Source organism: Mustela nivalis (genome assembly GCF_964662115.1).
Source record: "Mustela nivalis genome assembly, chromosome: 3".
NCBI lineage: Eukaryota > Metazoa > Chordata > Mammalia > Carnivora > Mustelidae > Mustela > Mustela nivalis.
The window spans coordinates 87,552,670-87,576,839 of record NC_139022.1 but is presented as its reverse complement, the minus strand read 5'-3'; the positions used below and the strand labels follow the sequence as shown (position 1 = coordinate 87,576,839).

At 37.8% G+C, this 24,170-nt stretch overlaps 1 protein-coding gene across 4 annotated transcripts in view; it reads left to right on the top strand.

The window, feature by feature from the left end:
- The first annotated feature begins 7,986 nt into the window (after positions 1–7,986).
- SREK1 (splicing regulatory glutamic acid and lysine rich protein 1) overlaps positions 7,987–24,170 on the top strand; it is a 45,591-nt gene continuing 29,407 nt past the window's right edge. For 2 of the 4 annotated variants that reach the window (XM_082723057.1, XM_082723056.1), the window contains exons 1-2: positions 7,987–8,762; positions 18,593–18,726. In XM_082723057.1, the coding sequence (XP_082579183.1) occupies positions 8,602–8,762; positions 18,593–18,726 (295 nt within the window). In that variant the 5' untranslated portion in view covers positions 7,987–8,601. Of the gene's footprint in view, positions 8,763–18,592; positions 18,727–21,233; positions 24,144–24,170 lie in introns of all 4 variants that reach the window. The other 2 variants (XM_082723059.1, XM_082723058.1) reach the window with 2 other exon arrangements.

The window sequence follows — 24,170 nt, the reverse complement described above, 5'->3', positions numbered from 1 at the left end:
CTCCAGAACTGATGTATAGAGTCAGGGCAATCCTTATCACAATCCCAGCAGGTTTTTATTTTTGTTTTTTGTAGAAATGTACAAGCAGATCCTAAAGTTTACAAGGAAGTGAAAAGGACATAGAATAGTTAAATGATTTTTGGAAAAGAAGAAGAAATTTGGGTTGCTCACACTACTAAATTTCAAAACTTAATATGAATACAGTAATTAAAACAGTGTTGTATATAGATGAGTAGAACAGAATTTCGAGTCCAAAAATAAATCCCTCAAATTATGGTCAACTGGGGCGCCTGGGTGGCTCATTGGGTTGGGCCGTTGCCTTCGGCTCAGGTCATGATCTCAGGGTCCTGGGATCGGGTCTCGCATCAGGCTCTCTGCTCAGCGGGGAGCCTGCTTCCCTCTCTCTCTCTCTGCCTGTCTCTCTGTCTACTTGTGATCTCTGTCAAATAAACAAATAAAATCTTTAAAAAAAATTATGGTCAACTGAATTCTGACAAAGGTGCTCAGATAATGCAACAGAATGTATAGTCCTTTCAGCAAATGGTGCTAAAACAATTTGATCTCATATGAAGAAGAAGAAGAAGAAAGAGGAGGAGAAGAGGCAAAGGAGGAACGGTGAAAAGAACAATGACCCTTACCTAATACAACATGAAATAATAACTAAGGATGGATCAGATACATAAATGTAAGAGGTAAAACTAAAAGTTTCCAGAAAACAAACAAACACACACAAAAAAACAGGAGAAGATCTTTGTGGGGTGCCCGACTGGCTTAGTTGGTAGAGTATGGAACTCTTGATTTTGGGTCATGAGTTCAAGCCCCATGTTCGGTACAGAGCCCACTTCAAAAAACAAAAATGGAAAAAGGAGAAAAAGAAAATTTTTGTGACCTTGGGTGAGGCAAAGATTTATTAGATGTGACAATAAAAACATAAAAAATAAAACATTGATAATTTGGTTTTCATAAAAATAGAAAACTTTTATTTTTTAGAGGACACTTAATATTAAGGGGCATCTGGGTGGCTCCGTCGGTTAAGCACTGACCTTTGGCTCAGGTTGTGATCCCAGGGTCCTGGGATGGAGCCCCGTGCTGCATACGGCTCCCTGCTCAGCGGGGAACCAGCTTCTCCTCTCTCCACAGCTCCCTCTGCTTCTGCTCTCTTGTTCTCTCTCCGTCAAATAAATAAATAAAACTTGGGGGCGCCTGGGTGGCTCAGTGGGTTAAGCCACTGCCTTCGGCTCAGGTCATGATCCCAGGGTCCTGGAATCGAGTCCCACATCGGGCTCTCTGCTCAGCAGGGAGCCTGCTTCCTCCTCTTTCTCTCTCTGCCTGCCTCTCTGCCTACTTGTGATCTCTCTCTGTCAAATAAATAAATAAAATCTTTAATAAATAAATAAATAAATAAAACTTTAGCAAACCAACCAACAAACAAACCATAAAAACAAAAACAGACACTATTAAAAAATGAAAACAGAAGTTACAGATGAAGAAGAGATATTTGTGAGCCATGTTTGATAATAGTTTGTATCCAGAATCATAAAAACACCTTCAACTCTTTGTTTTCTTTTGTGTGTGTGTGTGTGTGTTTTTTAAGATTTTATTTATTTACTTGACAGACAGAGATCACAAGTGGGAAGAGAGGCAGGCAGAGAGAGAGGAGGGGAAGCAGGTTCCCCGATGAGCAGGGAGCCCGATGCGGGCCTCAATCCCAGGACTCTGGGATCATGATCTGAGCCGAAAGCAGAGGCTTTAACCCTCTGAGCCACCCAGGCGCCCCAACCTTCAACTCTTTGAAAAGAGGAAAATGACCTCATCAAAATGATTAGATATTTGAATATGTTAATAGATGTATCATGAGAGAAGATATGTGAATGGCTAATATGCTGATCGTAAGTTGTTCACATTACTAGTATTAGAGAAATAAAAATTAAAACCATGGTGAAATACCAGTACAAACACATTAGAATGGTTATAATAAAAAAGATAGATAATACTAAGTGTTGAGAAAGATATGGAGCATTTCTAACTCTCATATATTGCCAACAGGCAAGTAAAATGGTACAGCATCTTTGGAAAACAGTTTGCCAGTTTCTTAAAAAGCTGAACAAACTGACCATATGAGCCAACTCTTCTACTCCTAGTTCTCTACCCAAAAGCAATGAGACTTACATGTAAATGTTCACAGTAGCTTTATTCATAATAGCCCCAAACTGGAAACAAGCCAAATGTCCATCAACTGTTGAGCAAATCAATAAAATATTGGCTATTCATACAACACTCTGCTATTTGGCACTAAAAGGAATAAAGCTATTGATACATGCTCCAATATGCATGAACCTCAAAAAACATTTGGCTTGTTGATAAAAGTTAGATACTCATGATCATGTATTGTATAACTACATTTGTATATAATTTCCAGAAAAGCCAAATGTACGGAAACAGAAAGCAGATCAGTGATTGCCAAAAGCTGGGGAATCACTGGAGTTGATTTACCTTATCGGCAACACCCCTTTTTTTTTTTTTTTAAAGATTTTATTTCTTTATTTGATAGAGAGAGAGAGAGAGAGAGAGAGAGCCCAAGCAAGGGGACCAGCAGGCAGAGGGAGAGGGAGAAGCAGGCTCCCACCGAGCAGGGAGAGCCTTATGCCAGATCATGACCTGAGCCGAAGGCAGACGCTCAACCAACTGAGCCAAGGGGTGCCCCTAGGCAACACTCTTGAGATGGTCTATGAATGCCTCCTGCTAAAGTTCCCACAACTGCTCTGATCAATTACTTATCCTAAGATTTCTGTGTACAATTCTTTCCAAAATTCTACTGAATATCTTAGTTGTCTTTGTACATATTTTCTGATTTCTTAGAGTACCAAAGTCTATCTTAAATATGTCCTAGTCATACTTCTTCCAATGATTTGATTGTGCAATTATTTCTTGCACTTCATGAGATAACCTTGCCATCATTGCCTATACTTTTTCCCTTCTGTTTAAGCTATCTAGAATAACTTTTTTTTTTTTTATTCATTTGACAGAGAGATTACAAGTAGGCAGAGAGGCAGGCAGAGAGAGAAAGAGCGGGAAGCAGGCACCCCGCCGAGCAGAGAGCCCGATGTGGGGCCCGATCCCAGGACCTTGAGATCATGACCTGAGCCGAAGGCAGAGCTTAACCCACTGAGCCACCCAGGTGCCCCTAGAATAACTTTTTTAAAAAGATTTTATTTACTTATTTGACAGACAGAGATCACAAGTAGACAGAGAGAGAGAGGAGGAAGCAGGCTCCCTGTGGAGCAGAGCGCCTGATGTGGGGCTGGATCGTGGGACCCTGGGATCTTGACCTGAGCCAAGGCAGAGGCTTTAACCCACTGAGCCAACCAGGCCCCCTAGAATAACTTTTTAGTAATTAAAAGAATTATGCCAAATGATAAATTTTCAGAATTAGTCCACTAGAGACATCATGAACTAATGGAGAGTTCTGGATTCTGAAAGAAGAGGGTCATAGGGTTACACACAGGAAAGACTAAGTGTTTCTGCTTCATTTCTGGAGGAGTCCTATTTCAAAACACTCTACATATGAATACATATGTACACACACATAGTGCATTCATGCATGCAAACCTCTCACTCCGCTTCTGATTCTATCTCGTTATTTACCTTTCTCCCAATGCTTTCTTGTTGCACTCAGTCTACAATCAGCACTCCTCCTTCAAAGATAGGGCTACTTAGAGATCTTTCCTTATTTGATGTTACTTCTCAATTATTCTCTGTCAAAATTTCCTTTAAAATTCTGTAGAGTAGATTCATTGGAAATCTCATTTGTTCAAAAAGCAAAACAAGATCAAAGGCATCGCACCCTCTTATAAGCACAACCCACACTCCTCTCCGTAGCTTCACAGATCAAACATTTTCTTCCTGTGGCTGGCCTCCTAAAGCCGTTTCCTCCAGAGTGCAATTCCAGGTTCTAGATCCAAGGATTGCATATGATTTTAATGTGTATCTTTTTTATTGCTGTTAATTTATTTGCTGGAGTTTATCTTTCATATTTTTGGTTTCTAGTCATGGTCCTGTTATGGTCCTGAACCTAAACTGTGCGGAGCCCTCTCTGCACTGAAAGTTTGTTACTGCTTGTCTTCCTGTTTTAGAAGGTACTGGTTGGGGGAGCCTGGGTGGCTCAGTGGGTTAAGCGTCTGCCTTCGGTTTAGGTCATGATCCCGGGTTCCTAGGATCGAGTTCCGCTTCGGGCTCCCTGCTTCCCTCTCTCTGTCTGTCTGCCTCTTTGCCTGCTCGTGATCTGTCAAATAAATGAATAAAATCTTAAAAAAAAAAAAAAAAGAAGGTAGTGGTAGGCAGATGTACCAAGAGGCCTAAGGGATGAAGAAATATCTGCACATGGGGGTCATGAGATTGGAGACAGAACATGGTGTAAAGGTTGGATGTCTAAAGCATATCTGAAAATGTTCCCTGAGTGGAGCACTTTGTCATTGGCCAACGTGGCAGGGCTAGGACAGGTTGGGATGTTTTGCTGGAAGATTCACAGAGGAATCAAGAGAAGTATGGTTGTGCACTTGGCTTCTCTAAACAGTTCATGTAGCTTTTGTCTCAACAGTCACATTGTATCTACCAGTAGGCACATTTTGTCCCTGATTTTGTCATCTCTATAAAATGTGATACTTTTCAACATTCTTTCCTCTTCACACCTCACTTTTTCCTTATTAGGATTTTTTCCTCCCTTAACTTTGGTGACTATCCCACCTCCCCTTCACCTCCTGGCTTGATACTGTTTTTGGTTGTTGTTTTTATCCCTTTAACATTACCCACTGTACTTCCTCTACACATATGCCTGGCATAACTCTATCTACTTTCAAGCTTAAGTAACATGTTGTATTTTAGTTCTATTTTCTCTCAACTTCATTTCAGAAACTTGTCCATAATGGACCTCAATATTTTTTTGCTCATTCCTCACAAAGCTGCCTTTCCTTCCTATTTTTGGTCCTAAATTATGGCACTACTACACAATCCCTCAGGCCAGAAACAAATTCCTCCATCTGCCTTACCATCAACAGTAGTAGTAAATGTACGATGTACTGCTTTTATGACCTCCTAAACCAGGGGTTCTGAAAGTGGGGTTCTCAGAATACCACCAACAGCAACACTTAGGAACTTGTTAGAAAATTAAATTTTCAGGCCCCACTCCAGACCTACTTGGGAGGAAGCCAGCAGTCTGTTTTAACATTCCCTCTAGGTGACTTTGATGTATACTGAAGTCTGAGGACTGCTATTCTGAACTTGTGACTGCTAATTCTAGGGATCCATGGCTGGGCTTCAGGAGGACAAAAAACAAACAAACAAAAAACAAAAAACAAAAACCCAAAGCACCTGTAATTGTGTCTAAAGCTTAGTGTGTATCCATTTATATTTTTTCCATGTATATAAATATATAACCTTTATTCATTTTATTTTCAAATGGGTGAGTCCTTCCCCAAATTGGGACTATTCCTTGTTTTCTGTCATTACCACCACTTACCCTTTGATCCAGTTCTTTTGCCTTTAGTGGCCACCTTTTTTTTTTTTAAAGATTTTTTTTTATTCACTTGATAAAGACAGAGAGAGCAAGAGCACAAGCATGAGGGAGGGGCAGAGGAGAGGAAAAAGCAAGCCTGCTGTTAGGCTCCACCCCGGGATCCCAGAATCAAGACCTGAGCTGCAAGCAGGTGCTTAACTGACTGAGCCACCCAGGCTTCCCTAGTCACCACCTTTCTTAATGTATCTTCATGTCTCAGTGACAACGATCATTCTGAAACCTGAGCCTTCTCATGGTCATTCTCCTGCTCAAAGGTCTTCAATAGGTCTCAATAGTATATAAAGTGTATAATAAAGTAACCTCTTACCATGACAAACATCACCTTCCATCAATGCTTATTCTTTTTCATGCATCTCTAATCATCCTTTGGTCTAGCAGGAATAAATTTTGAATATTCTGAACCTCACTTGGGCTCCCATACCTGTCTGCATCTGTATATTCTGCATACTCACTCTAGAATGCCCTACATTGCCTCTCCCCCCCTCCCCACTCTCCCCCAGCCTAATTCCTGTTTGTTTAAGATTCAGCAGAAGCAACATCCCTTCTAGGGAAGTCTTCCATTAGGACTAAGTTTAAGTGGCCCTCCTATATACTCCCAGGTTTGTCTGTGCTTATCCCTCTGGTAGTAGTTCTCAAACTTCACTTAGGACCCCTTTATACACTTAGAAAATATTGAGGATCCTGAGAGACTTATAGGATAGCTATCCATATTTACCACATTAAAAATTAGAAACTTAGCATTTTTTTAAATTTTTAAAAAGATTTTATTTATTTATTTGACAGACAGAGTTCACAAGTAGGCAGAGAGGCAGAGAGAGAGAGGGAGGTAGGCTCCCCATTGAGCAGAGAGTCAGATTTGGGACCCGATCCTAGGACCCTGAGATCATGACCTGAGCCGAAGGCAGAGGCTTTAACCCACTGAGTCACCTAGGCATCCAAAAACTTAGCATTTTAGAACCTACTATACATTAATGTAAATGATGTATTTTTATGATAAAATGTTATTTTCCAAAACAGAATTTTGAGAAGAGTGGCATTGTTTTACATTTTTCAAGCCTCTTTATTGTCTGGCTTAATAGAAGAAGACAGCTGGAATCTCTTATCTGTGCATTCAGTCTGTTGTGTTATATTTTGATTGAAACATATGAAGAAAATCTGGTCTCACACAGATAAGGAGTTGGAAAAGGAAACTATTTTCATAGCCCTTCTAGATAATTCTAGATATACTTCTTTGATACCACACCAAACTTCACATACGGTATTTCTTAGAGTTCAGTTGCAAACTAAATCTGAAACTGTATCAATTAACTTTCTGTATTCTGCTACATTAAAATCCATGAGTCTATCTACCACTTTGATGACTCATTTTGATTTTGTAATAGCCTTGGCTATTTTGGAAATAGTTGTTGGTTGAGTTGTAGAGACCTTTCAAATGTTCACATATTTCATTATGTAATGTCAAAAACTACACATGTTAATATCACTGGTATTTTTTAGTGGAAAAGTACTGTAAAGCTGTAGCTTAAGGGGAAGTATATACAAGTTTCACAATATTTGTTTTTTTGTGTGAATACTCAATCACACAAGTACTTTTTCTGGAGACAGCCATTTTACTTGGGCATGCAACAAAAGTACTTACCATTTCTCTCCACAGATTAAAAAGATGTGTATGCTAGGGTTAATGAAATTATTTTTAATAGTTAATGAAATTAGTAATTTTTGCCCCCTTTGTCAAGGACTTTCTTGGATTAGCATGTTGAAACAATCTTAAACTTTGTATGCTATGATTGCAAGGAGGTGAAGAATACAAAATACCACTATTAGTGCAGTTTGGCACAACTGCCTTGTTTCCTCCTAAGGTGCAGCAGCTTAATCTAGTATGCTTTTACACCACGAGTGCAAATGCCAACAAAGGGAAGAAGGTCAAAAGAGTATTAGCATTACACTGAAAATTGTTTTGGCCTTGCGGACCCATCCAAAGGGCCTCCAGGACCCTCAGCAAGGTTCTGGGGATGAATTTTGGGAGCAGCTGCCCGGGAGCACATACTTCGTTATCTGTCATTGGGTTGCAATTTTTTTTTTTTAAGATTTTTATGTATTTATTTGACAGACAGAGATCACAAGTAGGCAGAGAAGCAGGCAGAGAGAGGGGGAAGTACGCTCCCCACTGAGCAGGGAGCCTGAGGTGGGGCTTGATCTCAGGACCCCGAGATCATGACCTAAGCCCAAGGTGGAGGCTCAACCCACTGAGCCACCCAGGCGGCCCTGAGTTGCAAGTTGTATGTGGACCGTCTGTAACCGTCTTTTACGTGCCCTTGTCTAACGGTGTCTGCAAAGTAAGGCTCAATAAATATTAGTACCTGCGAAATGAGCGACTGAATGACAAGTTATAAACAACGACCGCATAGCTTTCACCTGCCTCCTTTCCTAATTCAATCAGAACTTAGACGTTTTCTACATTTTTCTTTATCTTTTCTTTTTTTTTCCTTTTTTAATTAGGACATCGGCCAACGTTTTCAATAGTTGGGGCGGGGCAGCGGCCTGCATGTGATCACGACGCGCTACGGTTTGGTCAAGCATTCATCTGTGATGCCGGAGAGTCCTTCCTCCTTCCCAACCCCGCACCAGCAGGCCAGCCCTCTGGGTTCCCCAGTTCTACCTAGATTTAAGAACGGAAAGATCCGAGTCCCCTACATTTTTAGGAGTACTGAAATTTGATTTATTCGAAGCAGGGGAAGAAAATCGATAAATATCCTAGCGAGAAGACTAACAGGAACTACATACGTCTCGAAGACTCGGGAGCCCCAGGCTACAGCCTCCACTAACCCGCCGGGTTGCCGGAGCGACGCTTCCGGCCGGCGCGCGCAGCCCTGGGAGCAGGGGAGTTGTGGAATGGGCGGCTAGACCTGCCCGCCGCCGCGAATTCGCCAGCGGGAGCGCGCTCGCGGCCGCGCGTTCTTCGCTTTCCCGGCTCCGTCGCTGACGCGTCGTAGACGTTGGAGAGCGGAGGACAGCAGCAGCGGGTCGGGATGAACAGCGGCGGCGGCTTCGGTTTGGCTTTAGGCTTCGGCCTTACCCCTACGGCGGTGATTCAGGTGACCAATCTGTCGTCGGCGGTGACCAGCGAGCAGATGCGGACGCTTTTTTCCTTCCTAGGAGAAATCGAAGAGCTGCGGCTTTACCCCCCAGAGTAAGTGCTCGAGCTCGGCTGGGGGAGGGGCGCGGGCGCCATAGAGACCTCGGGCACTGAGGCGTTGGGGAGAGCGCGGGCGGGGGCGCGCGGTGCCCGTCACGTGACTGCCCGGGCTTACCTTGGTGCCCATGTTTGATTAGGGCACCGGGCGCGGGGGGCGGGGGGCGGGGAGCCGAGGTCCTGTCTCCTTGTTAGTTAGACTGGGGTTTAACTTATGCACCGAGCCTTTAGAGACAATTTAGAGAAGTTTTTTTTTCGTGCGTCCTCGATTTGTGGTCTCGGTCGGCTCCTCGTATTCAGTGCCTCCCCCGTTTCCTTTTTCTTCCCGAACTTAAGATGGCCGCAGGTGGGCCCGGAATAGTCCTCATGGCTAACGCCTGTTAAGCGTTTTTGCAATGTGAAAATCGCAGAGACCGCGGCGGGGAAACTGTCCACTTGTTAGGGCCTTGGTGTCAGGCCGTTGTTACTGATTAGAAAGCCTGCGGCTCATGGCCGGTTGGAATTGAGGCTGTATTTGTTCCCCAGGGCGGTGTTCACACATTTAGCATCTTCTTGGTTAATCTGACCGAGCCCATCCATGTTGTTAAAGACCATGTCTATTCGCCCTTTTGGCCGCGGATTAAAATTTCCGCTTTGAAGGTCACACTGTCCTAAGCCTTTCATAAAAAGAATTAGTCGGTGCAGGATTATCCCTGCTGGAAGCTTTGAAAGTCTGTCTCTATTTAAAAGTCTACATGTAGCTCTCGGCCACTTCTCAAGTACTGCATTTTGAAGTAAGATTTCCCTTGTATGGTACTAATCTGCTCAAAATTTGTAAGGGGTTTTGGGTTGTTCACATTATTACACGTACTTTTTTGGTTGTTGTTGTTTTGTTTTTTGTTAAAGTAGAGTTTAGAATCTTAAAATCCTCAGCCTTTTTTCGTTGTGTCAAAATTCTTTGAAGGGAGGGCTAGCAGTTGCCCAGGATTTCAACCCCCCTCTCCCCCCAGATGTATTTGACTTTTTCGTTTATTTCATAATGATGCATGTAGACCGCTTTTTCTTTCGGTTTCTGTCTGTAAGTATATCGCATTGCCACAGCATAGATACTGGTAAAGTTTGGTATTTGGATTTTTAAATTTTTTTGAAGTTTTTTCCCCTCTCCTTTTTGTTTTGAAATATGTAATGTATACAGAATAGTTGAAAAGAATAACACCCACGTTTCCTTCACCTATATTCCTTTCTTGCCAGTTGAGCTCTGTCTCCCTAGCTATCTATACATCTACACTTAAACTCCCTCTTTCTTCCCATCCTTTTCAAAGTAGTTGCAGACACCAGGACTGTTAAGTATGTATCTCTTCAGAACAGGTACATTGTTCTACATTATCATAATACTGTTAACATGTTTAAGAAATTTAACATTGATAATGTATAACAAGTAGTTCATGTTTAAATTTTCCCAATTATTATAATCATGTGTTTTTTCTTTTTCTTTTTTTCATCCAAAATATAATCAGAAACCACATATTTTATTTGGTTGTTAATCTCCTTTAATCCAGAACAGTCCCCTGTCACCTTTTTAAAAAATCTTTCATGACATTGACAATTTGACTCATAGTTTGTTTTGTAAAATGATTCTTAATCTGGGTTTATATAGATTGTTTCTACATGATTAGATTCAGATAATACTTTTTTGTCAAGAATACTTTTTAAGTACGTGCATATACGTATTGATCAGCAATGGCATTTGTAGTTTGAATATCTTTTGCAAATGCTTTCTGCTGTCTCCATTTCAGCATTCAGAACTTTTTTTAATATTGAGAAGTGTTTGGAAGAATGCTGTACCCTTAAGAATTGGAATCAAACAGCAAAATATTTTGTATATGAATCTTTGTAAACTAACCTTGTTTTCAAGGTTGTGGTAATAATGTGTCTCATAGGTAGAAATATATTACATAATATTATTCAATGCCAACATAATATCACTTTCATAGTTAAAACCAGGGTATGGGTGGCAATATACTGACTGTCATTATCTGACACTTTGTAATGGGCTGTTTTTTTTTGAAATCAGATATTACTTAGAGTTTATAAGTCAAAGAGAATAAAAAGCTATTTACTTAAACATGGTGGAGTTAGTGTGTCACAAACTATAATAAGTTTTGCAAAATTGTAACATAAACATAGCACATATGGGTCCTGCAAAATTCTTTTTTTTTTGGGGGGGGGTCCTGCAAAATTCTTAATCAGTTTTTCCTTAAATGTAGTCCCTTATTACTGTTTTTCAAAAATATGACATGCTTTACTAACAGTGTGTTTTCTTCTCTATAATGAAGTTGTTGTAACCTGTTTTTTTGTTTGTTTTTTTTTAAAGATTTATTTATTTGACAGAGAGAGATCACAAGTAGGCAGAGAGGCAGGCAGAGAGAGAGAGGAGGAAGCAGGCTCCCCGCCGAGCAGAGAGCCCCATGCGGGGCTCAATCCCAGGACCCTGAGATCATGACCTGAGCCGAAGGCAGAGGCTTCAACCCACTGAGCCACCCAGGTGCCCCTGTAACCTGGTTTTTATGTTAAAGATATATTTGCAAATTTGAGCTGAAATGGATAACAGTACAATAGTAGTAGTTGTATTGAGGACAGATAACTGTTTGCAGTGTCTTGAAAATAGTACTTTTTTTTTTTTAAATTTTAAAAAAGATTTTATTTATTTGACAGAGAGATAACAGGCAGAGAGACGGGGGGGGGGGGGGGGGAGGGGGGAAGCAGGCTCAATGCTGAGCAGAGAGCCTGATGTGGGGCTCCATCTCAGGACCCTGAGATCATGACCTGAGCCGAAGGCAGAGGCTTCACCCACTGAGCCACCCAGGTGCCCCAGTACTTTATGATTAATGTTTGGAAGCTGAGTAGAATTTCATTTGTTTTGAATTTGGAAATAGAGTTCTTTAAAAGAATGTGAAAACAGTTTCTCTTTAAGATTTTAAGAATTCCTTTGCTAATATGAAAATTCAGATTTTAAATTTAACTCTTTTGGAATGAGGGTGTGATTCAGTTTCTTTTTAAATATTGGTAATTAGTGTGAACATTCATTATACATGTTAAAAATTCTTCTTTTTTTGTGCTATTGGGATGATAAATACCCAGAATTTTTGCTTTCACTTGTGGCACGACAAATGAATACCATACGTGAGAACCTTTTTATAGCAGTAAGAAACTTTTTTGTAGTTTTTTAGTCATTTCTTTTTTTAGGTGTACTCTACAGACAGAAAAGTCTATGAATAAAAATACAGTTTGATGAATTTCCACAAAGTGAACACACCTGTGTAATTAGCACCAACATCAGGTTTGTGTGTGTCCTAGCGTTGTCCCAGTGTCCCTTTTCAAGTGACTAAACCCCAAAGGGTAATCCTATCCTGATTTCTAACACCATTTCTCACATTAACACCTGGATTTTTTTTTTTGCTTGCTGGTTTTCATTTCTCTGGTCTTCAAAGGATTAATAAGGAAGAATCTTTCAACTACTTATTTACTTAGTTAAAAAAATTAATAGGACCAGTATAATCATTTTACGAGAAATAGAGAAAAAGAAACACCACTTAACAATTCTCTCTCCATTTCCATAGATTTCCTGCAGTCCTTTTTATATGTGCTTATTTTAATGTAGCATAATCAAAGGATTTATACACTTATGGTGAACTTTTTTCATTCAGCATATAATTATTTTTTCATATTGCTGTGTCTTATAGTAATAACATTTTAAAGGCTGTAATTATGTCATAAGTGTGTTTTTCAAATTCTGTCATTGCCTATATTAGTTCTTTTGGTGTTTTAAGTCAGTTGGTTTTAGCTGGAAACATTTGAAAATGTGTCTTTCTGATTTTCTGCACTTATGGGAGCACCTTCTGGCATTTGGTGGGCAAGGATCAGTAATTCATAAGAAAATCTTAACATAAGGCAAAATTACCATCCAAAGTACACTAGAATTCTTCTGAGAAACGCTGTTATAAATTGTGTGTCAGTTAATATTTTTATATGTGAGTCTATGTACTTTGTCCATGCTTTGGATTATATCTTTTTTGATAGATCCTACAATAAAAAACTGGATATATTAGTACCGCTTGACTTTTTTTTTAAAAGATAGTACTGTGCTATCACTGTGTTTAATGAAAAACAAAATAACCAGTTAGGGCCTAGGAAATTTAACTGATGCTCAAAAAGTTGGTTCTGTAATTTCTGCGGTAAACTCCTAGTCAGAAATTCTGATCTTTTTGAAAAACGGTTGTAGACCGTTTTATATTTGAAAAAAGAAACAAGGGACCCCTGGGTGGCTCAGTTGGTTAAGCAGCTGCCTCTGGCTCTGGTCTTGATCCCAGCATCCTGGAATCGAGTCCCGCATAGGGCTCCTTGCTCAGCAGGGAGCCTGCTTCTCCCTCTGCCTCTCTGCCTGCCTGTGCTTGCTCTCTCCCTCTCTCTCTCTGATAAATAAATAAAATTAAAAAAAAAAAAAGAAAAAAGAAACAAAATTTGATTCAACAAATGAGGTAGCAGTAAAATTTGCTATATTTGGCTACTGCTACTTTCCTTAGAAGCATTTGGAATATGTAACACTCTTTTAAAAATGAAGACTCTAGGTCAAAATTGCACTTAAAATTGATAATTTTATTTAATTTAAAAAAGTAAATCTATTTAAAAGTTAGATGTATTAGAACAAAAGCTGTAAATATAAAATTTGGGAACAGTGATTTATAAATAAAAATACATTTGTTGGGGCGCGTGGGCTGCTCTGTGGATTAAGCCTCTGCCTCAGCTCAGGTCATGATCTCGGAGTCCTGGGATCTGCCTCCCATCCGGCTCTCTGCTCAGCAGGGAGTCTCCCCCCTCCCACTTGTGACCTCTGTCTGTCAAATAAATAAATAAATTCTTTAAAAAAAATACATTAGTTGAGAAATTCATCTTCTGTATTTAGGCTTGACACTGTGTTGTATTTTAGATGTAACGTTCAAAATAAAAGTGTTAAATGTAAGTTGATCTCTATTCTGTATTTTAAGAAAGGTAATTGGAGATGAAGATAAAGAAAATTTGTCAAAACAGTGGTGTAGCTCTGTCTAGTGTCCATATTCCTATTATGATGTTTGGTCTGCACGGATCAGTCTTGTCAGCCAGTCCTGGGCTTCTCAAATCTTGATAGTCTATTATAACATGAAGTTGCTTTACCATCCAGTCTCACATTTCCTTTTCCTCTGGTTGTTTTTAAATTTGAAATGGTGTGGGTTTTAAGTAGGAGTATTGGAAAAAGTGTTTTTAGTTTTCCACAGTGATTACTTAGGTTTCCATTCTTACACAGAAGGATCTATTTAGGGAACATAGTTTCAATGGTGGTTTGTTTAGGCTCTTGTAGATTTCAGTGCTTAAAGAGAGTATTTGTATTTGCGAGGGCTTTTTTTTTTTTTTTTTAAGATTTTATTTATTTATTTGACAGGCAGAGAGGCAGGCAGAGAGAGAGGAAGGGAAGCAGGCTCCCTGCTGAGCTCTCTCCCTGAGCAGAGAGCCCAATGTGGGGCCTCTATCCCAGGACCCTGGGATCGTGACCTGAGCCAAAGGCCAAGGCAGAGGCGTTAACCCACTAAATCACCCAGGCACCCCTTGCTAGGGCTTTAGTAGCTGATTGTAATTATAGGGTTTTTTTGGGGGGGGGTGGGAGGGGGACTGGTTTCAAAAGGCAAACAGCGCTACCCAGTCTACCTCAAGAAGAGATAAAATTATGAAAAAGGTGGATATTTTCCTAAATTGAAATAAAGACTGTAGTACAAGTAGGCCTCATGGGAGTTGGGACTGGGAACCAGGAAGATAATCACCATCCAAGGCAACTGTCTGCTTCTTCTCAGAGGCTTTATTGTCTGCTAGTTTGTTTCCGTGTAATCTGCTCTATATTCTTTGCAGACTTATTTTGTACTATTTTGGCATCTGGCCCAAGCCTTGAGTCTAAGTGACTTTTCAGCCTGAGAGAGAATCTTGTTTTAAGTTGATTCGATCAAGCCACCCAAATTATAGGTTGTTGGTTAGTCAGTAAAATGGACCCTTGTGTCATGTGGCAAATCAGTTGTGCTAGAAGCTTCTAAAATCTGTTGAGAGTTTCACCTAAGAAAACTGGTAAGGCTGGGCTAAAAGTGTATAGAATGTAGCACGTAGAGGAGAGGTGCTTACTCACTTTGAGACTTTAAAGTAGCTTTCCAGAAGACTTGGAAACTTGAGTCTTGGAGAAAAGTGCAATTAACACTCAAAAAGGGAGGTAGGATATTCTAGGCAAATGGAACAACATGTACAAAGATGGCCCAGATACTCAGATTATGTTGTAGAAACCACAAGAATTTCTAATGCCTGGATTTTGGAGAGCATTTAGATGGTAAAACAAGAACAGAAGGGGTGTCTTTAAGGAAATTTAAGCAGTGGAGTGACATGACATAATTTATAGTTTTGAAGGATCACTCTGGCAGCTTTTTTGAAAGACCATTATTAAGGAGTTTGGATTTGGAGTCACTGTGATTGGTTAGGAGCCATTGTAATAATCTGGGTGAGAAATAATGAGGGTCTGAATTAAGGTTCTTATAGTGAGGATGATAAAATAATTAATGTGACAAATATTTGGGATGCAGTCTTCACAGGATTTAATGACCAATTGAATGAAAAGGGAAGGGTCAAAGATCAAAATACCCTTGCATCTTAGTAGTTTTTGTAGAAACATAATTTCTTATGCTAAGCTCGTGAAGTAGGGAACTCTACTCATTGTAGTCATTGACTTTAGGATGAAGCAGATGTAGTGGCCACCCATTTCTTAAATGGTGGCTGGTCACTGTGGCAGAGGAAGAGAACCAAGCAGTGACCCTGAAAGCTCCTGAATGTCAGTTCTGCTCATATTTAATTGGCCAAAACCAGTTCCTTGGGCACACCTGACTTCAAGGAACAACGAAATGGAATTTTACCATGTAGCCAGAAGAGATTTGGAAGTCTGTAGTGAGTGGTAGTAATGATGGTTACGTTTAATTACTCCTAGATTTGTGACTTGAGTAATGCGGTGGCATTTTTAACCGAGAGGTAAAGTCTAAGACAAAGACCAGGTTTAGTGAGGAAGAAGAATGATGAATTTTAGATTTAGTAACTTTTTGGGGGTGGGGCCTGTGACCATCAAGGTGTAATATTCCAGCAGACACTTGGAGCTGGGAGTCTAAAGCTCAAGAGAGGCCTAAATTGGAGATTTGGTAATGTAAAGGTGAGTTAATAAGTGTGGATACGACTGTTTTTACCCAGTGACAAATTCATAAAGTGCTTGACTCACTTTTTGTGTGTGTGTGGGGAGGTGTGGAGTAGGCATCGTTGGAGTGGGCCTCTTGAAGCCTGAATTGGATAGCCTTAGGCAGAAATGAATTGAGTTGTGTTGGGTGAGAAAGAGGTAGTTTCATTTTGTCATCTTTTATTAGCCTGACTAGTTATGTTAATAATAACGTAAATAGTTTCAAGTTCTAAGTGCTAATATGTTTTATTATCACAGTGTTTGGGTAATGGCATAAACCTGTATGTTTAACCATTATCAAGGTGGATTTGTTGCCTTATGTGAAAGATTTTTTATTTTTAAAATGGCTCATATTTGGAATTGCCAATTAAGTAGTACATTAAAATGCTTTAAAAAAATTTTTTTTTCTTTAATAGAGAGGGAGGGAGAGGATCTTAAGCAGGCTTCAAAGCTAGTGCCGAGCCTGACCTGGGGCTCCATTTCACAACCCTGAAATCATGACCAAATCAAGACAAATCGAGAGTCAGACACTTAACTGACTAAGCCACCCAGGCACCCCTAAAATGCTTACGAAATTCTTTTTTTTTTTTTTAAAGATTTTATTTATTTATTTGACAGAGAGAGAGATCCCAAGTAGGCATAGAGGCAGGCAGAGAGAGTGGGGGGGAAAGCAGGCTCCCTGCTGAGCAGAGTCCAGCGCGTGGGGCCGATCCCAGGACCCTAAGATCATGACCTGAGCCGAAGGCAGAGACTTTAACCTACTGAGCCACCCAGGTGCCCCTAAAATGCTTATAAAATTCTTGATTAGTTGAATGATGAAGATTGCATGAGATTATTAGATTTAGATAATTAAACTTTAAGTCCCACCTTTGCCATTTACTAGGGCTAGGATTATGGTCAACTTTTTTCTTGATCTGTTTTGTAAACTAGATTATTGTTACTGCACGAGGCAAAGATGATATTTTTCAGATGATCTCACTTCTTTCTTAGTGTGAACAAATTTTTTTTTTTTAGTTTGAAAAAATCTTAATGCTTTAAAGGAGTTGTATATGTTCTTTATTAGGTATGTATTTAGTTTGAATGGGAGGTTTTTTCCTTGCTAAAGACAATTTTAGACTTTAATTGAAAATAATCTTGGACAGATTGATAAAATGATCATCGGTGAATATAGTATATCCTGCAGACTAACAAGATGGACTTCTATTATAAACTGCTTTTGTCTGCTGTGTGTTTTTTTGTTTTGTTTTTGTTTGTTCTTTTTACTGTAGGGCTACTTAGGTTAAACTGAATCTCATATTTAGAATCTCATATTTAGAAGAGTATGTTCTTTTGCATATGAAATACATAATATTTTGTTTGTAAAATCTTTGGAAAATCACAATGCTGCCTAGCGTAAAGCAGTTTCTACTACATGTGAAAGACCTTAATTTTAATTCTGTGTTACCTATTTGCAGGACTCTGGTGAAGTTTTTAGTGATCTAAAACCTGGGGAGTTGCATTACGAAGGGTTGAAAGTGGTTACAGAATTTGGAATTGTGAGGATTGGGACTTTTATGAAGTGATTTTGCCTATTGATGATAGACTGGTTGAACATTTTTGGGTTAAATCTGCTGTTTTCACATTTTGGTGTTTTTACACATAAGACGATAGGCCTTCCTAGATGCTGTCAACTTGCAGACAAATCACCATGAAAAGACTTAAGTTTTGCTTGGTACAGCCATTCTGGAAAATTGTATGGAGGTTTCTCAAGTTTCTCAAGAGATTAAAAATAGAACTGTCCAGGGGCACCTGGGTGGCTCAGTGGGTTAAAGCCTCTGCCTTCAGCTGGAGTCATGATCTTAGGGTTCTGGGATTGAGCCTGGCATTGGGCTGTCTGCTCAGCGGGGAGTCTGCTTACCACCCCCCTTTCTCTCTCTGCCTGTCTCTCTGCCTACTCGTGATCTCTGTCTGTCAAATAAATAAAAATCTTAAATTAAAAAAAAAAAAAAAGACTGTCCTTCTACCCAGCAATTGCTCTAGTAGGTATTTACCCAAAGAATACAAAAATACTAATTCAAATGGATACAGGCGCCCCGAAGCTTATAGCCAAAATATGGAAACAGCCCAGATGTCCATTGACTAGTGAATGGATGAAGAAGATGGGTATATATACAATGGAATATTACTCAGTTATTAAAAAAAAAATGAAATCTTACCATTATTGATGGCATGGAGTTAGAGAGTATCATACTATGCAAAGTAAGTCAGAGAAAGACAAATATCGTATGACATCACTGGAATTTAAGAAACAGAACAAATGAGCAAAGAAAGGTAGAGAGAAAGAGGAAGGCAAACCAAGAAACAGACTCTTAACTATAGGGAATAAACTGATGGTAACTATATTAACTCACTGGAATTTAAATAAAAACTTGAAAATATAAAACTTTATGTGTTTTAATGATCTTTAGCAATAAAAATTCTTGATTATGTAAGATTATATGAAAATATAAGAGAAATTTTAGATGAAAATGACAAAACCAACCAAATGTTTATTAGTCCAATTGTTTTTCTTTTTATCTTGCAGCAACGCTCCTCTTGCTTTTTCTTCCAAAGTATGTTATGTTAAGTTTCGTGACCCATCAAGTGTTGGCGTGGCCCAGCATCTAACTAACACGGTTTTTATTGACAGAGCTCTGATAGTTGTACCCTGTGCAGAAGGTTGGTATCTCATGTGTTTTTTTCTCTTTTAATCTCTGTCCTGTGTGTTACTACCTTTGGTTATCCTAGAAATTGGTAGGTAGATAGTACATTGTTGTGTATGTGTGTGGGGGTGTGTGTGTGTGTGTGTAAGAATGAAATTTGGAGAAGGAAAGGATTTTTACCTAATAATAAAATATATTATAATTGTTAACTTATTACTTATGTAGGCTTGAGATTTAATAGCCAAACATTTTAAAAAATCATGAATTCTGATTTGCTTTGGCTTTCTGTAGTCAATTTGCGAGTTGTAAAGAAAGCTTTCTGAAATGAAAATATTAAATTGGTAGGGGAAATTATTTTAAATGTATAAATAAGTGAGCATTTGTCTCTCTATATACAGTATTAATGATATCACATAAATAAAAACTGCATTTTGCCAAATTGGGGTTAAGTGGTATTATGTATATAAGAAAAATACTCATAATTTAATCTCTAAAGTATCCTCTTAAGGTAATTCACCTTCTCATTTAGACCATTATTGCATATTTATTGTGATTGCTATGCAACTGGAATTTATTTTTTTCTTTCAATGGCTTGCTTTTCTTTGGGGGTAGGATGGGTAATTGAAGAAAAATCATGGAAAGTAATTTTCTGAAGCTTCCGTTAAGGAAATATTGTTGAAGATGGGAACAAGGCCAAAAGCCTTATAGTCTATTAAATAAATTCAAGGCTTAACCTGCTTTAAGAACTAATTATTACTAATACTTAATTTTTAGTTATTTTTATTTACAGAGCCATTCACATATAATAGGCTGTGCTGAATTTGACAGTTCTGGTGTGTAGTTAACTTTTATTTAGAATACACTGGTATGTGTACATAGATTTTAGAACAGGTTATTATAATTTAAATGTCCTTAAAATATGTTTTCCCTGGTGGATAGTGGTAACTGTTTTACAACATAAAAAATACAACTGAAACAATTTAAGGAGCTTTCGTATATAATGTTTTAAAGCCTCTCTTAGAAACCAGGCTAATATTAAAATAACTTGATATATGGCACACAGTGCTACACTTTCAAAATTTGATGCTTATATCAGAATGCCTATTCTGGGATGTCAGAAACATTACAGTAGAACAGTAGATACAGTAGAAACCATTTGTTTGGTTTTGGAGTCCCAGAATAGGACATTCTGGATTTTTTTTTTTTTCCCAGATGAATTTGAAAGTGTTTTTCCCATGCCTGAGGTTAGAATGGAGTAGGTAGAATAAAAATGGATTAAAGGTAACTATTCGCTGAATCTGTCCTTACCTATTGTTCCGTAAGGGGACAGTCAGCCCAGAATTGGAGAGCAAGGTGAGAAAAGAGCTGGTAAATGGTTTAGTTCTGCATACTAAGTTCATAGCAGTTTCACACCAAGTGAACTACATGGGAAAAAAGAAATCAGAAGGTTTATTAAATAGGAATATTAATCCTGTCACAAAACTATGCCACCAGCCGTATAAGCTCATTACTAAATTGGAAGGAAGAATTTTTATCAGTGTTGCTTTGTTGGAACCTGGCTACATTTCCATAGAATTTTTCATAGGTTTGAGAAGCCCAAGCCATGATTTGTCATTAAGTGTTCAAGGTTATGGGCATGTAGAGGTTCTCTTTTTTGTCTGTTTTATTCAATAGAGCTTAGTAAATACACATTTATTATCATAGCTCTTGAATATTTTTAATATTAACATTTTAAGAGGTTCTCTAGTTTTGAACATGAAAGTTTAAGCACATATTTAATTTCGGTTTAGTTGTAAGTATTTTAGAACACTGATAAAATAATTGGTATTGGAGAAACATTGAGATAGATAATTTAATTTAACTAAATACCACTGAATAACCTTATAGAATCTGAGGAATTTTTATAGTGAGCTGTTGAAGATATGATTATGCACTGCAAGCAAGGTAATAATGTGTTATTATACTGAACAAGATAGCAAAGTGAGTTTGAAAAAAACCAAAGTAAAGAGTTCCAGTGGAGTAAGTTTTGTTAGAGGAGATGGGGTGCTGTAAGCATTCTTCTATTTACTTCACTGATGCATTCTTTCTTTGATATTATAGAAACAGCATTATGAAAGAAATGAGAAAACCATAGAAACAGTTTTAAGTTTTTTCATTTTCTTTCAATTTGCTGTTTTTCTGTAATGCAGTTTTGTAACAAGACCCAAAGCTGTATAAAGTGATGTTTGATGTGTAAAAGTTTTATACGTATTGAGTATTAGCTATTGTTAATAAAACATGCCATTTCAAAATAAAATATGCTCTCATTATACTTGTCCAGATATGACCTCTTTTTGTTGTTGCGTGCATCTCAGATTTCTTTTTTGTAAATGTTAACACTTAGAAAAAGATAAGGTCAAACATAACAAGGGTGTCAAGCCTAATCATCAGTCGTAACTTTATGTCCACATTTTCTGGTAGATGGATTTTGACTATTAATTTGGTTTTGTATGTTTTCTCTATGTGATATTTGTGCATTATTAGATGACTAGACTGGCCAAGGCAGACCTGTTACACTTGCCTGAGTTAGGCATTGTTTGCCATGCCACTAAACCTGCCGTCAAGTGAAACCTTCATTGGGGAAATGAGATCGGAGTCTGAACCGCAGAAGATGGACGCCCTGTCTCTGTTTTTTATTGTTTTACTTTAATTTCATTTCTTTTTCTTTATTTTGTCCCTTTTTTTGTTTTTGTTTTTGTTTTTGTTTTGTTAAATCTCTTTCACTTATAACTTGTGAGCTGGTTTTCCAGTTCTTTGTAAATGGTATTCCATTAAGGGTTCATAACATTGCTTTGCAGATTATATTGGGAGATGATTAGCAGAGCTCAATCTTAGAATGAAATAAGTTTTCATAGTAAACTAGGATACAGTGTTTTGAAGCTCAGTGTGAGTCTTAATTGGTGTTTATAGACTGCACAGTACATTTTGTTCTGGAAACACTGAAACACTAATAGAATCTTAGGAACATTTTCTGACCTCATTGCAACATTTTTTGAATTTTTCTCCCAAATCTTCATCTTTCATAAAAACCAACTGATAGCTTCTAATTTTCATCCTTCCCCCTTCTCTAGAATTTTAGGCATACAAAACCCTCAAGGAGAATAAGTAAATTTCTTAGAACAATCTAGGGGTAGAGGACAAGCAGAGACATTTACTTTTTTGAGTTATTAAAGGAAAGAACTAATTTCCTTGACTTACAAAGACTTTTGCTTGCCTGTGTGGGGAATGGATATTTGAGAAACTTGTTGAAAACTTACTTGGTGTGTGTATTTCTCTGCTTGAATTTTTTGAAAAAATTTCAGGTGTCACTAGCTTCTAAATGGATTCTGAGATGAGGGCTAGCACTTTAATTTTAATACTCTGAGATATGTTTTTTTTTTTTTTTTCTCAGTTGTCTTTGAGAAGTATAGTTTGGGAAAAATGCTTAAATGCTTGTTTTATATTTTTGTATATGCTCTGGTAGTATATGGAGGGTAAATTTGATAGAATTCTATCTTGGGAGTTAAGCAACAGAACTTTTTTCTTAAAGTATCTTTAATGGTCATTAGAATAAGAAAAAGTGTGCTTATAGTTAGACTTAATATTTCTAACAGTTTATTACTACTGTGAGAGGCAGTGAGAGTCAGATGACTTATTGATATTTTTTTTAAGCCAAAAGTGAAAGTATAATATTAAGTACTCATCTTTTGGCCTGTGTTGAATACTTTTTATTTTGTGTAGGCTTTCTACACTGTCTTCTGTGAGCAGTTTTGCTTATTTAATTGACAAGTAATCTTAAATTGAGGGCATTAATGAATTGAAACTCTTTGTTTTTTGGATGCATAAATTAGGGTGACAGAGCACAAGGTTTATACTTCAGGACCTCAGTCAATTTATCAAGATGTTTTCAGGTTTTATAAGCATTAAAAATAACACCTATTTATAACAGATAAAATGGGTCTGGTAGCAATTTAAATAGCTTAGTATATATAGGTGGGTATACAGATACGTATATTAATACCAATAATTAATAAATATAAAATAAATTACTGTTATTTAATGTCTTCAGTAAGGCCTACCTACCTTTTATTTATGCATGTTAAAAAAATCTGTGCGTGTGCAGAATTTACACTGAAATTATAAAGTAACTGTTTTTGAAATTAGTCAATTAATATAGATTTAGATGTTGCAAAATTTAGGAAAAAGTAGACCTTTGTTAAAACTAATCATATGTAATTTTTCTGTTCCTATAAGTAAGGTATAATTATTATTTGAAGCAAAATTTAAAAGCTGTCTTGAATTCCATCCACGTTTAGAGGTATATTCAGATAATACTGTTTAGAGATTTATCCCTCCACATCTGGTTGTTTTAAGTAGAATTATTACTTCTAAAATCCAGCATGGTGCTTTTGAAAACTTACTCTATATGCTATTTTCAATTTAGTGTGATTTTGTACACTGTGTTTTAAATTATTTTTGAGGACTCCATAACAGAAATGTATAGCCAACTACCACATAACTATAAGTAGTTCTTTTAAAATAGATATATGTAGACAACTTTTTAAGAAATAATTTTAACAGGGGCAGTAAGAGGACACAAAGGGAAAATGTGTGAAAGTTGCAGTTCATATCAAAGTTAATTGATTAGAGTTTAGTAATTAAATATGGCAAATTGATGAACTTTTAGAGTAAAATTTTCAATTTTTAGTCATAGGGATTTTTTCTTTCTAGTGTCTAAGGTTATTTTAGTGGTACTGTCATTATTTTTATTAGGTAATTTAGATGTTTATAAGCAAGACATTTAGGCATTAACCACCCCTCTTCAGATAAGTATACATAAATTGGCTCTAAAAATCAGGACTTTAAGAAGTTTCCTGAGACAAGGGAACTTCTGTTAGTGATTTTCAAAAATTTTAGTAGTTTTCCAAGGCATGTTCTTTGGAATTGGATTTTTAAGCGTCTCTGACCTAGTTGGTGAGATGTCTTTTTTTAACTGGATAGGTGTAAGCTTCCTTTTAAATTGAAGCTGATTACATGGAGTAGGCTTTTGTTTTTTACTGTCTACTTGAAATTTAATGGAATTTATTGGAAGGTTATTGAAACTGTTTACATCACCAGTAGGTAGTTTAGTTAAGCAGGATAGGGGCACTCATTAAGGAACAAATTTCAATTCGCACATATTTGTTTTTTCTTTTTCTTTTTTTTGACTAATTTGGTTATTTGCCATTTCTGGGGATTAAACTTTAAAAAATGTTCTTCTTTTCTGTATCTGATGTTCTGTGTGCTATTAGTGATGCAGCCAACACGAACGGTTGTCATGTGTAACACAACTTTCGATCACCGCGAAAACACCGTCCTGGGAAAGCGTCCATGCTTGATATCGTTTGGTTCATGAACATTAAGTTTCCAGTACAGGTGACCCATAGCTCAAAGTGTTAAATA